The 14,790-nt window shown below is 42.6% G+C and overlaps 1 protein-coding gene across 2 annotated transcripts in view; it reads left to right on the forward strand.

The window, feature by feature from the left end:
• PLEKHA8 (pleckstrin homology domain containing A8) overlaps positions 1-13,325 on the forward strand; it is a 56,659-nt gene extending 43,334 nt beyond the window's left edge. Inside the window, exons 11-14 of one of the 2 annotated variants that reach the window (XM_038740235.1) lie at positions 2,333-2,463; positions 3,624-3,694; positions 7,868-7,929; positions 12,477-13,325. In XM_038740235.1, the coding sequence (XP_038596163.1) occupies positions 2,333-2,463; positions 3,624-3,694; positions 7,868-7,929; positions 12,477-12,674 (462 nt within the window). In that variant the 3' untranslated portion in view covers positions 12,675-13,325. The remainder of the gene's footprint in view (positions 1-2,332; positions 2,464-3,623; positions 3,695-7,867; positions 7,930-12,476) is intronic. The other variant, XM_038740245.1, reaches the window with a different exon arrangement.
• Positions 13,326-14,790: the final 1,465 nt, after the last annotated feature.

Consider the following 14,790-nt stretch of genomic DNA (forward strand, 5'->3'; position numbering starts at 1 on the left):
GAGTACCCAAGTTCTAAATCTGGCTCTACCACTTGTCTGCTAGGTGACTACAGGCAAGTCGCTTAACTTCTCTTTTCTTCGCTTTCCTCATTTGGAAAATGGGGATTCAGCACCTCTTCTCCCTCCTCCTTAGACCCTGACTCCCATGTGGGACAGGGACTATCCGACCTGACTTTCTTGTCTCTACCCCAGCTCTTAGCAGAGTGCTTGGCACAAATACGATAATGATTAACCAGTACAATAACAGCAGCCATTATTATTGGTATTATTGTTAATGATCAGATCTTGACATATTGGGGTTGTTTCATCTGAAAATGAGTCATGTGAGGTTTTATACGAGATTGATTCAGGTAGAGTCTTGACAGAGGGGTGGCCCTTTCTAGTCCTCCTGTGATTAAGACATTTTATGCATACAGGTCTATGTCCTTGAAGCACTTGATATTCTCCCCACTCCAATCCCACAGCACTTACGTACATATCTTAACACCGCACCATTTCTTCTATCTCTATGGTATATGTTAAGCGCTTTCTATTTGTCAGACGTTGTTCTAAGTGCCTGGATAGATACAACTTAATCAAGTCATACAGAATCCCTGTCCTGCATGGGGTTCACAGTCTAAATAGGAGGGAGTAAAGGTATTGAATCCGCATTTTGCAGTTGAGGAAACATTTTTAGTATTTCATTGCTCCCAATGTCCCTGTCTTCAGGCCCCCTGCCCCACTTACATTTGTAGATTGTGAGCCCCTCAAGGAACAGAGTTTATGTCTTAATTTCCATGTGTATGCTCTTTTCCAATCAATCATATATTCAGTTGTATATATTGAATGCTTACTGTGTGCAGAGCACTGTACTAAGTTCTTGGAAAGTACAATTTGACAACAAATAGAGAAAATCCCTCCCCAACAACAGGCTCACATTCTAGAAGACGGGCTCACAGTCTAGAAGGTACTAAGTGCTTGGAAGAGTACAGTGTATCATAGTTGGTAGACACATTCCCTTCCCACAGTGATTTCCATCATTTAGAGCAGCGCTCTGCACTCAGCAAGTGCTTAATACTATTACTATATCTACTAGTATTGTACTTTCCCATGCACTTAGTATGGTGCTCTCTGCACTCAGTAAGTGTACAAAAATACCACTGAGTGATTGATTGATTTATTAACCTCTGTCCTTTTGAAAAAGCCGTAGAGATTCTTCAGTAAGCTTCTTCTAAGTTTGTTGGGCACTTGGGGATGTAGGAACCCTGTCACACTACTAGGGCGCCTTTTGGATCCTTGGGGTGATGAATTGAAATAGGGATTTCCTGATTATCCATAAAAGCCAGTGCTCTTTCAGAAGTGTCCAACTCCACTGGTTTACTCCCCTAACCTGATCTCATGCACAGAATGGAACATAATATTGCAGACTAGGAACTGGGTTCCCCCTGCCCAGCCCGCTCACTCTGCTCCTCTGCTGCTAACCTCCTCACTGTGCCTCATTCTCACCTGTCCCACCGTCGGCCCCTGGCCCACATCCTACCTCTGGCCTGGAATGCCTTCTCTTCTCACATCCGCCAAACTAGCTCTCTTCACCACTTCAAAGCCCTACTGAAAACTCACCTTCTCCAAGAGGTCTTCCCAAACTGAGCCCCCCTTTCCCTCTGCTCCTCCTCCCCTCCCCATCGCCCTTACTCCCTCCCTCTGCTCTATCCCCTCCCCACCCACAACACTTGAGTATATTTGTACATATTTATTAGTCTATTTTATTAATGATGTGTGTATATATAGCTATAATTTTATTTATCTATTTTGATGCTATTGATGCCTGTCTACTTGTTTTGTTTTGTTGTCTGTTTCCCCCCCTTCTAGACTTTGAGCCCGTTGTTGGGTAGGGATTGTCTCTATCTGTTGCCAAATTGTACTTTCCAAGTGCTTAGTACAGTGCTCTGCACACAGTAAGTGCTCAATAAATACGATTGAATGAATGAATGCCCCTGCCCAGAAAGAAAAATTCCGAGGGATGGTGTGAAAATCCCCCCCCACCTCCAAATCCTCACTGCTTCTGCCCACCTTTTCCCATGCTTTAGGCTTCTAGTCAGGTCTTCCCTCTTTGCCAATCTCCACGGTCAAGGCTTAGGACATTATAAACATCTGCCCACAACATGTACTCAAGTAAACCCATTTTTTCTGGTTTTCAGAAAAAAACAGGAAGGAGCAACAGGGACAGGGTTTATTCAGCATCTTTTTAGATCTGCATCTTGATTTGTTTTTTAAGACCCTGACCATGTGGACATATGCTTACTCTTAAGAATGCATCAAACACTTATGATGGATGTTTTTCCTCTTCCACTAGAAAGTAAATCAGAAATATATAACGAACAAGGAAGAGTTCACCACACTACAGAAGATTGTGCTCCATGAAGTAAATGCAAATGTGGCTCAAATTAGAAACTCTGCCACAGAAGCCCTCTTGTGGCTAAAGAGGTATGGAATACTTTGCTGAGTAATCTTGCAGTCAGTGCTAGGTTGTAATCTAAATTCACAGTGCCATTTTGCTACTCTAACAAGAACCCTGTTAAGTTCTGAATATGAGAGGGGGATGGATGGAGAGGAGGAAGTATAGAAACTCCCTAGTTTTGCTTCCAGCAACTGGAGCTGGGTGTCTCCAAACAGCTATATAGAGGTGGTGGAGGCAGGACTGGTTATAAAGAAATCTTCTCCCTCACTTTTCCTCGTTTAGGAGTTCTGTCTCTGGGTTTTGACTGTTGACCTCCTCCTATGAGAAATGGCTTCCCCATATGTTCCTGATCATATTGAAATTCTTAGCCCCTATTTCTGAACCCCCAGTCTCATTGGTCATGACTTTTCTTGCTGGTTATCTTCTGAATCAATGGGGGTTGTTTGCAGTATGACTCCAAGTCAGCTTAGCCTATTTTGGAGAGGATGAGGAAGAAAAGGAGAATAAAATCAGCAGGGGGGATGTGGATGGGGGGAGGGAAAATTAAAAGTTCTTGCCATTACAAAATACATATTGAAAGCCAAAAATGTGTCTGTATTGAAAGCCAAAATCTGTGACCTTTGGGCATTTGATATTCTCCCCACTGTCAGCCTACATCACTTTATATACGTATCTATAAATTATATTATAAATTATTTATTTCTGTTAATGTACTGTCTCCCCCTCTAAACTATAAGCTCATTGTGAGCAGGGAACATGTCTACCAACTCTATTGTATTGTCCTCTCCCACAGTGCACAGTAAGCGCTCAGACTGTGAGCCCGTTGTGTAGGGACCGTCTCTATATGTTGGCAACTTGTACTTCTGAAGTGCTTAGTACAGTGCTCTGCACACAGTAAGCGCTCGATAAATACGATTGAATGAATGAATGAATAAATACCATTAAAAAAAAAATGTAGTGTAGAGTGGCTGATGATATCACTGGAGGTAAATCAAATGGGCCTGTGAGAGTGTTTAGCGCAACTTCGGGAAAGGAGCGGTAAAGAAACTAAAAAGCTTAACTTCTGTTGGAGAGCTCACGTACTTTGTCCTCTGTAGTGCCGTGCTCAAGTTGTTCTTGCAATAGGAGTTTCTAAGTTTTTTTTATTAACAAAAAATGGATTGTCCCCTTTTTTCCTTCTCAACAGAGGATTGAAATTTTTGAAGGGATTTTTGACTGAAGTGAAGAATGGAGAAAAGGATATCCAAACTGCCCTGAGTAAGTGCATTTTATGTATTATTATTATTAGATCTTGGGGTTGTTAATAATAATAATGATAGTATTTGTTAAGCACTTATTATGTGCATAGCACTTTTCTAAGCGCTGGGGAGGTTACAAAGTGATCAGGTTGCCCCATGTGGGGCTCACAGTCTTAATCCCATTTTACAGATGAGGGAATTGAGGCCTAGAGAAGTTAAGTGACTAGCCCAAAGTCACACAGCTGACAAGTGGCAGAGCTGGGATTTTAACCCATGACCTCTGACTCCAAAGCCCGTGCTCTTTCCACTGAGCCATGCTGCTTCTCCGAGGAGGGTGCAGTTTTCTAGTTTGGGATCTCAGTATTGCGTATCACATATATTGTCTTGAAAAATGGGTCAGTAAGATTCTTTTCTTGGCGAGAAGTCACCCTGAGCTAACCTTCTTTTTTTTTTTAATGGTACTTGCTAAGCACTTACTTTGTGCCAAGCACTGCACTAAGCACTGACCTTAAAATGATTGGCTTTGGAGGTATTTTTCCTACCCCAGTCTTTTGGTTTAATTTTCCCCTTAAATGCTAGATGTGCTCGAGGGTGAGGAGATCTCAAAATGTACAGTCAGCAGCGAAGTGACTCTCAGTTTGCTCTAAATGCATCCAACAATCCCATGCCTATTCTCCACTCCAGCAGTGAAGCTGGGAATAGAACCTAGATCTCCTGATTCTCACTCCAGTGGTTTAAGCAATCAATAATACTTAAGTTCTTACTCTGTGCAGAGTACTATTGCTTGGGAGAGAACCATAGAGCTAGTAGAAATAATTACTGCCCTCAAGGAACTTGTAATCTAGTGGATTCATTCAACCAGGCCTGGGCACAGTGGATTGCTGGACACCTTATTGGACACTAGACTGTAAAGTCCTTGAGGGGAGGGATCATGTCTACCAACTCTACTGTGTGATAATTGTTTAGTTTGCCAACACTTGTGGGGAACTGTTTTTGCAATATACATGTTTGTCAAATGCAAAGCTTCACCTAGAAGCACTGTCAAAATCTTTGTCAAATTGGTTTTTATCCTTTTTATCACCCATTTATCAGTGAAGAGAGGTGACAAGTATTTTAACAGCTTAGAAAACTTCCAATTTCTAATACTTGGGGATGAAATACTGCCACCTGGAAAAATCGATCATCGAAGTGACTCTGAATCCAGAAATACTTACAGGATGTCTTCTGATGAATGGGTATTACTGTAGGGATTAATGATGTATTTCCTCATCTAATCTGTATGAAACCAAAATAGGTCAGGCTAAGACTTCATCTTACTATGCTCTCACATGGCTTGGTGAATGTGCCTCTGGACAGGGCTGCAGATGGTATTTTTTTGTTTGTGTTTTAATTTTGTTTGTAAATTGCAGTGGAGGGTCTCCCTGAACATTCAGTAATTGAGTCCACAATTCTTGACTCCCCCTTCCACCCTTTAGGTTGCCTGGCTGTCCTGTAATAAGGTGGGCATGCATCAGTGCTGATTTGAAGGTGCATGCAGCTGCCAAATGCACTGACATGTATGGTCGCATTAATTGCATTACTGGGGATACCAGTGTTTCCTCTGTGGAACAGCTTCTGAGGGGCTTCTTGGTCATCACGTGCTCCCTGGCTTAGAGCAGAAAGGAAGGAGCGGGGAAGAGCTCAGGGGACTCTCCTGGTCCTCATTAACTCACCTAGGGATACCTTCTCTTCACCTTAAAACCCTGTTGCTTTCTTGTGATTCCTGAAAATGGTTTGAAAAACCTAAGCACTCCTGACCTTCATCTCCTGTCATTCACCTCAAGGCCTTTGATAGCTAGCAATCCTATGAGACTTTCAGTTTACATTTTTCAAGGCCAGGAAATGAGGCCTTTGATACTGAGGGCTTACTGGGTGCAGAGCACTGTAGTTAATGCTTGGGAGAGTACACTCAGTTGGTCTACACTATCCCTGCCCAAAGGGTGCTTACAGTCCAGAGGGGGAAAAGAGACATTAAAATAAAATAGAGCTAGGAGATGTGGCAGCGTATAAGAGTATTTACATAAGAGCTGTGGGGCTGGGAGGTGAGGTGAAAATCAAATGTTTATAGGTTCAGACCCAAGTGCATAGGTGATGCAGAAGGGCAGGCTGATAGGGTGGGGAAATGAAAGGCTACTCAGGGAAAGCCTCTTGGAGGAGATGTGGTTTAGGAGAACTTTGAAGATGGGGAGAGAGGCGATCTGTCATATGTAAGGAGGAGAGCATTCCAGGCCAAAAGGAGGACATGGGAATGGGTTGGCACTAACCTTCCTCAGATGATGCTCACAAGGTGGGGGGAAAAACTGGTTCCAGGTGGGCAGCCCTCAGTAATTAGAGAAGAATTTCACGTGGCCCAGCACTACTTGGATGAACTGGTCAGCTGAAGGAAGGCATATGTAGGCCTGACTATACACTTTGCCCCCTCTTCTGTTGGCCCAGGAACCCTCTTCTACTCCCAAGGCTTCCCTTGGAAGTTGGGCATTGAATACAGTGCCAACACAGTATGCCAGCAGAAGAGGAGAAACCCAGCAGAAAATTAGCAGAAGGAATTCAGCACTCACTCAAGGGCAAGGGGGACAGCAGCAGGCCAGTCAAGGAAGAGAGCTGGGTAGTATCATTCTGTCTCTCTCCTACATTTCCCTTGCTGACACAAAGGAATTTGGCAGCAGCAGCAGAAGAAAAACTAAACAGGAAATTAGTACAACACACACAAAGATTAGCACACACAGGCTGAAACTCTCAGATGATAACTGCAGGGTCAGGTATCTGATATTACAATTATCTGAAGGACCTTGAAGTCTCAGTTAATTCAGATAATATACTAGTACATCCCTTTATGTCTTGTTATTGAAAAACAATTTAGGGCAACTTTATGTCATGGCAGAGCCCAATAAGAGGGGGGAAGTAGTCCGTCATTAATGATCTTAATTAAATTCACTTTGAATTCCTTTCTTACTGTTCATTTTGGTTCCACCTCTATAAAACATTGGTGACTCATTCATAGTCTACTTATTCTGGATTTCTATGATCTTAAGTTTTTGAAATTTGTTTCTTAAATTTTAAATTCCCAAGTTTCCTTCTGTTGAGGAAAGAGTATCTCTGAAATCCTTAAATTCCTCTGTGTCAACAGTTAAGCCAAATCTAAAAGTTTCCTCTGCCAGAAGAAAATTAATCAACCAATGGTATTTATTGAGTACTTATGTGCTGCAGGGCATTTTACTAAAAGCTTGGGAGAGTATCATCATCATCATCATCAATCGTATTTATTGAGCGCTTACTATGTGCAGAGCACTGTACTAAGCGCTTGGGAAGTACAAATTGGCAACATATAGAGACAGTCCCTACCCAACAGTGGGCTCACAGTATGATGCAGTAGAGTTGATAGACATGATCCCAGCCCTCAAGGAGTTTAACCAACTAGTTGGGGAAAGGTTAAAATAAATTAGAGATAGGGGAAGGAGCAGAGTGTCAAAATACATAAGGTCTGAGAGAATGGATGAGTATAAAAGTGCTTAATAATAATAATAATAATCATCATCATCATCATCATACATTTTCATCTAGAATTTAGCTTGGTGTCTTACAACCCACCCCAGCTCCCTTTCAGGGTATAGCTCTCTGTGAAATTAAGATTCTTTAAATTTCATTTTACTAAATGCATAATTGAACCAAACGCTCATCTCATTGGGAAGGGAGAATTGTCCTGGCCAGGGCTAATAATATTGGCCAGTTGCACTTGAGAGATTTCTCATCCAATATTAAGGAGGGTGGCATGGTTTTAAAATTTTGTGGTCTAACCATGTTTGTGTATCTGTTTAAGTATTCCTTTATTATTATTTTTGCTTTATTCTTTAACTTGAAGTTTTTCCTCCTACTCAGAATGTGGAATTGCTTCTGTAAAAATTTAATAAAAATAGAAAGGATTGGTATTTCCATTTTTAGTCGTTCCTTTATTTTTTTTTTCTCTCTGATATAGTGGTAAAAGTATTTCAATATAGATTTGCCCTGAAGTTATTCATACGATTGTACCAAATTCATTTGACTTTGGGGTTTTTAAAAGAATGTGCTCTTCCTCAAAGAGGAACTATACGTTCCCAGTGTCTGAGCAGATTTTTATGTCTGTTTCTTATGGGTTTTTTCTTTTATTTTTTTAAAGACAATGCATATGGTAAGACATTACGGCAACATCACGGCTGGGTGGTGCGAGGGGTTTTTGCGGTAAGTAACACCTGGACTTCCTACTGTTTGGTCACTAGAATCTGAATACAAGCCACACATCATTTGATTTCATTGGGTAAATGCTGACTTGCCTTGTGTCATATAATCTTGACTGAAAAGAGTTAAGTGAAGATGCAGATTGGATTTTTAGCAAGAGTGCCGAACTGTGGATCAGAGCGTATTCCTTCTCCTTGAATCATTAACAGCTGACTCTCCAGTCTGGTCTAGAAATCCCAAAGGTGATTTTCTTTGTAGGGAGTTAGTGAAAAGTTCAAGTAGGAATAGGGATGGGGGAAAGAATGCTGTATTGTCCTCTCTCAAGTTCTTAAGACAGTGCTCTGCAGCCAGCAATCGTTCAATAAATATGATTGACAGATTTTCTGCCATTACTGAACTGCACAGAATGTAAAGGAAGCCAGGGATGCTATGATGAAGCCTGCAGCTCCCCCTGTTGACCAGTTCTAAAACTTAGAGGGTGTTAGCCAGCTTAGGCTGTGTAATGTTGACGAAATTCATTCACTCAATTGTATTTATTGAGTGCTTACTGTGTGCAGGGCACTGTACAAAGCGCTTGGGAATCGGCAACTTGTAGAGATGGTCCCTACCCAACAACGGGCTCACAGTCTAGAAGACGGGTTCATTGTTGTGTGGGAGTGAGTGTTTCTTCTGAGAGTGGTGGGTAGGCAGGTCTAATACGTTTTTAAAATCTTCTGAGAATCACTAGCAGAAAGTGTACTTTAGGATGCAATTTATTGGGAAAATAGGGTAGGCCTTACGTGCGCTTTATGGCATGAGAACCTGAAAGCATCCAAATTAAATATACTTTGAAAAAAAGTAGAGTTGAAAGAATTAATAATGCAAATGCAGTGGTCTGTGGAATGCCGCTTAGGTTTCTCAGGGCCCAAAGCTGTTACCATGATGGTAACTAATAAGTGCTTACTGTGTACCAAACATTGTACACAGGGATAGAAGATAATCAGATGCAACTGAGTGCCTGTCCCACATGGAACTCACAGTTTTAAGGAGAAGGGAAAACAATTATGAAATCCCTACTTTACAGATGAAGAGCTGAGGCACAGAGAAGTAAAGCAATCATCCAAGGTTGTATGGTAGGCAAGTGGTGGAGCTGGAATTAAAACCTAGGTCTCCTGACTTTTAGGCCTGTGCTCTATCCACTGGGCCATTCAGCTGGCCACCCAGTGAGTGGAAAGTTTCTTTGTGAACTGAAGTGTGGGGTGGTTGTGTCCTCAAGGTCATTTTTAGGAATGGGCAAGTGCCTCGTAATTACCACTCTTGCATAAGGGTATGATTGATTGCTTCGTGGCCTGAAGTGTTCCAGAAGCAGCCAATGCAAGCTGAGCGTGTGATTCCCATTTCTCCCTTTGTGAATCCAGTACTGCCATTATAGAGCAGCAGTACCCTTATGGGAAAGGTAATCCTAAAGTATTGAACATTACAGAAATATTGCCAGTTACTGTCAGGTTATGATGAGGGTGTTTTATGGTTGTTTTTTCAAAGTTTTCAGATTGACACAAGCTCCCCAGAAAATGCTCTGCTAAAATGAAATTACCCAAGTGCTTTGGGTCACCCAAAATATATTTGTCGTCTTTCTGACGGGGAGAAGGAACTTCTTAAGGTCAATCATGATATACACCCTGTTGGGCAGTACTTTGGTCCCTTTTAAAAACAAGTAGCACATAAAATTCTCTGCTTTGAGAAATGTGCCTAACATTTCCTATAGCATGGTATTGAATGGCAATACATTTTGGAGTCATAATGAGACCTAACATTGTTATCGAATAGACTGCCCGTTGTGGGCAGGGATTGTCTCTCTCTGTTTGCTGTATTGTACTTTTCATGCGCTTAGTGCAGTGCTCTGCACACAGTAAGTGCTCAATAAATACAATTGAATGAATGAATGAACGAATAGGTTGGGACAGACACTTGGTCCAAAAGGACAAAAATAGTTGAATTTATGGAGAGAGGAAATAAGGGGTGAGAGGGGACAATTCTTTATTAGAATTGGGAATTTAAAGGCTCTCTGTGGTTTCTGGCTAGATAGGCCCTTTCATTTACTCTCCAGATAATCCACAAATTACTTGTGCTCTGCAGAATTATGTAACTTGTGTGCAGACTTGCAGAGCTGAATACAATGTGAATTGTCTGAATTTTCAAGTAAACACATCCTACATCTAGAGAATCTTGTTCATTTGACCACCAGATGATGAATTCATATGGTGAACTCTCCCCTGCTAACAGCTGCAATTCTTTCTTACACTAGCTGTTTTCTACACCAAACTGCCTCCTGACAAACTGCCTCCTGACCCTGAGAGCACTCTTCAGCTATGTCAGTCCTGTCATCCCTTCTGTCTTTTCCCCATTTTTGTTCCATGCTCCCTTTTCCCCCTTCTTCCTTCCCTCCCTCCCACTTTCCCTCCCAGGTCTCTGCTTTCTTTTAAGAACCTCCATTTTGTTTTCTGTTGATTGGTTTCTTTTCCCAAATCACTTTGAGTACATGATTTTGAGACTAAATTTCCCCTAGAATTTTCAGCTTGACTTCACTTCCAAAGCCTTTCTCTGGCTCTTCCACATTTATTGTTTCTTTCCATTCACACATTTCTCTTTCGTAGAATGTAAGAGCTCCAAACCATTTGAAAAAAATTCACAGAGGAAACTGCTGGATTCTAACAATACATACACCCCTTGTAACAATAATCCTGGGAAGTAGAATTTTATGTACTTCTGTTACATTGTAGGGATTCAATCTCTACAGTTGCTCCATTGTTGCTGTCTTTTATTATTCCACTGAAAAATGAAATGTCATGTTCTCTGACATGTAGGCTGCTGGTTGCTACTTGTGGCAGAGAGAAAGGAGTTAGTTGAATATCTGAACATGGTCTAGTGGATAGAGGACAGACCTGGGAGTCTGAAGGACCTGGGTTATAATCCCTGTGCTGCCACTTGTCAGCTATGTGACCTTGGGCAAATCACTTAACTTGTGTGCCTCAGTTCCCTCATCTGTAAAATGGGGGCTAAACCTGATTAGCTTGTATCTACCCCAGTGCTTAGTACAGTGCCTGGCACATAGTTATTGCTTAATAAATACCATAAAAAAAAATAGATGACAGCAAATTTAAGGAAGGAGACTCAAACCTGACAGTTTGGGATTCCAAGGAGGAGGTAAAAATCCCAAAGCAAACATGATACATTTTTAAAAAGTAGATTGTTCTCCAGGCTCAAGAAACTAATTGGCAAGCTCTCACTAGCAGAAAACATGGTGTGGGATAGGGGAGTCAGGACAGCTTGGGCTTCCTTTAGGGAAATTTATAACAAACATAAAATGGAAAGCTCATCGGCTAAATAAAGTAGTATATTAGGAGTTGAAATCCAGTGGGAAAGCCTCAGAAATAGGGCCCTGGGCCAGATGTAACCAAGGAAGAGTAAGCACAAGGAATGAAGGCAAGAAAGGTTATAGTGGTCCTTAGGGATGGTAATATGGGTGAGGCTTACCGTCTCCCCTGAGAGAAGGACAAGAGAAGATGGGCTGAAGCCGCAGTAAGAGAAGATGATCTAAGAAGGAATTTTCTCACCTAGTGAGAGTTTGTGGAAGTTCCTGACAAGAGCTCTAAAAATAAAATATTCTGCTGCCTTTGTTGGTCCACAGAGATCAGGACCCCCGTTCTTTTATTGTCCAGGTCTGGGGAGTCTAGCACCACTGGAGCCAGAATCCTCTGAGTCTCCATGACAGTCCTGAATCTCTGTCTTCCCCCATTTCCCCCACCCTCCACTGCTGCTGTCTTGTGCCCTCCCAAAATCCACCCGTTTCTCCTTTAGGGTGGCCAGACACCTCAGCAGCAGTCCCAGAGGCAGGAGAGTGACACAAACCGTGGACTCCAGAGCTAGGGGAGATATAACCACTTTTGAGTAGCAGAGGCAGTAGCCTTGCTTCCTCTGCTCATGGCCTTCCCCTGGCAACTGTGAAGTAATGAAATTTTGGCAGTGTCTTTACCAGTTGACTTCTTGATGCTTCTGAGTCAGACTACCGTTTTGTCTGTAGGAGAACAGAACAAGAGGCAATAAGCTTACATTGCAGCAAAGGGATTTGGGGTAGACCAGTTGCTGTCCAAGCAATCAAAAATGATGCCTGGACACGGAGATGAAGCCAAATTGGCAGGGCCATCTTCGTGGTGTCATGGTTAAGCATACTGGATCAGACTGTGAGTTTCTGGCGTGGCAGTGGGGGCATTTTTACACCTGCTGCCCCTCCCGCTGCCCCTATTTGGCTCTGGAAGCTATCAGACAGGGTACATTTAAATGAACATGGAATTGAAGGCCTCCTGGGATCCTTCCACCCTTTGATTCTGTGTTGAATTGCTCCAACTTAACTTTCAGAACACCTAGAAACTGGGACGATTAAATCGGCCTCTAATCAGTCTCATTTGGACAGTGAGGAGAAGGAGGAGGATGAGTTGGGGGTGGTGGGGAAGGGATGCATCTATGTGAAGGTTTGGTGGTTCACACGTTTCTAACACCCATTGTTCTTCCAGCTAGCTTTAAGGGCGGCTCCCTCATATGAAGACTTTGTGGCGGCATTAACCATACGAGAAGGTGATGATCAGAAAGAAGCTTTCAGTATTGGGATGGAGCGGGACTTGAATGTTTACCTTCCAGCCATGGAAAAGCAGCTGGAGATACTGGACACCCTATATGAAGTCCATGGTTTGGAGTCAGACGAAGTGGTATGACCCTTGGCGAGTGAGGCCTCACAACTTCAGGGACAATGTTTGCTAAACCTTCTTTTCTGAACTATAATTTCCATTCAACCTATTTCCCCTCCCACCCATCTTGGGGAGTAAAAGGTAGTCAGGCGAAGCCCAGTGCTTTTATATTTGATTTTTAAAAATGCGTACATATCTGTATTTAAAAACCAAGGTGCTATATTTCTGTTCAAAGGGCCTATTTGAAACCAAACTAATATGACTGAGTTTTGGAGGGTCTTGACAGTGGTGTATGCAAGCAACCAGTTGTAAAAGCAGATTTGGCAAACTGCACAAAGATGAGCACTGTGCTTTGGATCTCAGTGGTTTCTCTTTTGAAAGATGTTCCCTGCGAGAAAATAAATCCGAAAGGGTTAGAGTTTATAGCGGCTGTTTTAGAATTGTTTAATCCATAAAACCTAGAGTTGGTTGAAAATGAAGTCTACAGTTGGTCTTTTTTGTTGTTGTTGCTTTTAAACCCTTTCGCTGATGTTGCCAGGTGGATTGGTTCACCCTGGAGTACAGCGGAGTACAGTTCCTTATGACCTTGCTGAGACCTTTCTTTCACTGGCCTGTAAACACTGACCAATCAGTCAATCAGTCATTGGTATTTATTGAATGCTTGCTTACTCTGTGCAGAGCCCCATACTAAGCTCTTGGGGAAGTACAATAAAACAGAGTTGGTAGAAACGTTCCCTGCCCACAGCAAGCTTACAAGTCTAGAGGGGGAGACAGACATTAATATAAATAAATTATAGATATGTACCTAAGTGCTGAGGGAGAGTGAACAAACGGAGCAAATCCAAGTGCAAAGGTGACTCAGAAGGGAGTGGAAGAAGACGAAATGAGGACTTAGGGAAGACCTCTTCGAGAAGATATGCCTTCAGAAAGGCTTTGAAAAGGGAGGGCGTTCCAGGACAGAGGCAGAACATACTCACATGATCACATTCATCTGCACAATATCCCTGGGAAGTAGGTAGGCTCAACCCTGTGTACAGCTGGAAAAACTAAAGCACAGAGGCCATGTGATAACTGAGGCTGTACACTGGAACCTAGAGGCAGATCTGGGACTAGAACGCCACTCTCCAGACATTTGGGCCGATGGATGCTTGTATCACGGCACCTTGCTGCCTTGTTAAAAAATGGAGTTTTGGGAGGAAGCAGTGTGGCCTAGTGGAAGAAGCACGGGTTTGGGAGTTACAGAACCTGGGTTCTAGTCTCAACTCTGCCACTTGCATGCTGCGAACCTTGGGCAAGTCACTTAACTTCTCTGGGCCTCAGTTTTCTCCACTGTAAAATGGGGATTTGATACCTGTTTTCCCTCCTACTTTGATTTTGAACTCCATATAGGACTGGACCAGTGCTTGATACATAGTAAGCAGCCAGTTCTGTCACTTGTCTGCTGTGTGACCATGCGCAAGTCACTTCGCTTCTCTCTGCCTCAGTTCCCTCATCTGTTAAATGGGATTAAAACTGTGAGCCTCTTTTGGGACAGGGACTGCATCCAACCTGATTATCTTGTATCTGCCCCAGCGCTTATAACAGTGCTTGACATATAGTAAGCACTTAACAAATACCATCATTATTATTATTAACATCGTCAAATACCATAACACACAAACATAGCATTGACACTGTTGCATGTTCAAATTAGACTATCCAGCCCCAAGGGCTCCCCATCTTCTTGGCCCCCATTATGCTGTCTGCAATTCTCTCCTGAAACTTAGACTTTTATCACTGTTCTTCAGTATGTGGGAAACTAGGTGCTTCTGCATCTAGAGAGCTTTGAGAGGGTCAGCATTTCAATACCGGGTGCCCAAATTCTCGGTAAATCAGTTTGGCCCGCATCAATCCATTTACTTCAGTGAATATGGTCCTCATCTCCTGTTGTTTCAGGAGGGCAAAAGGAGGAGTGAGACCTTTTGCAGGGCCTCACTTCCTCCCTGTATCATGCCCACCATTGTTGAGACAGGTTGTCCTTCAATGACATAGGTGAGTTTCAATACTGAGGCACCTGCAAGGGGGACATTTAGTTTGGAGCCGTCTTTGTGGTTTCCTTGGAGGGGAAATCTCTTCCTCTGCAGTACTCTCCCTTTCTCCCAAG

This window comes from Tachyglossus aculeatus, chromosome 2 (assembly GCF_015852505.1).
Source record: "Tachyglossus aculeatus isolate mTacAcu1 chromosome 2, mTacAcu1.pri, whole genome shotgun sequence".
Classification (NCBI taxonomy): Eukaryota; Metazoa; Chordata; class Mammalia; order Monotremata; family Tachyglossidae; genus Tachyglossus; species Tachyglossus aculeatus.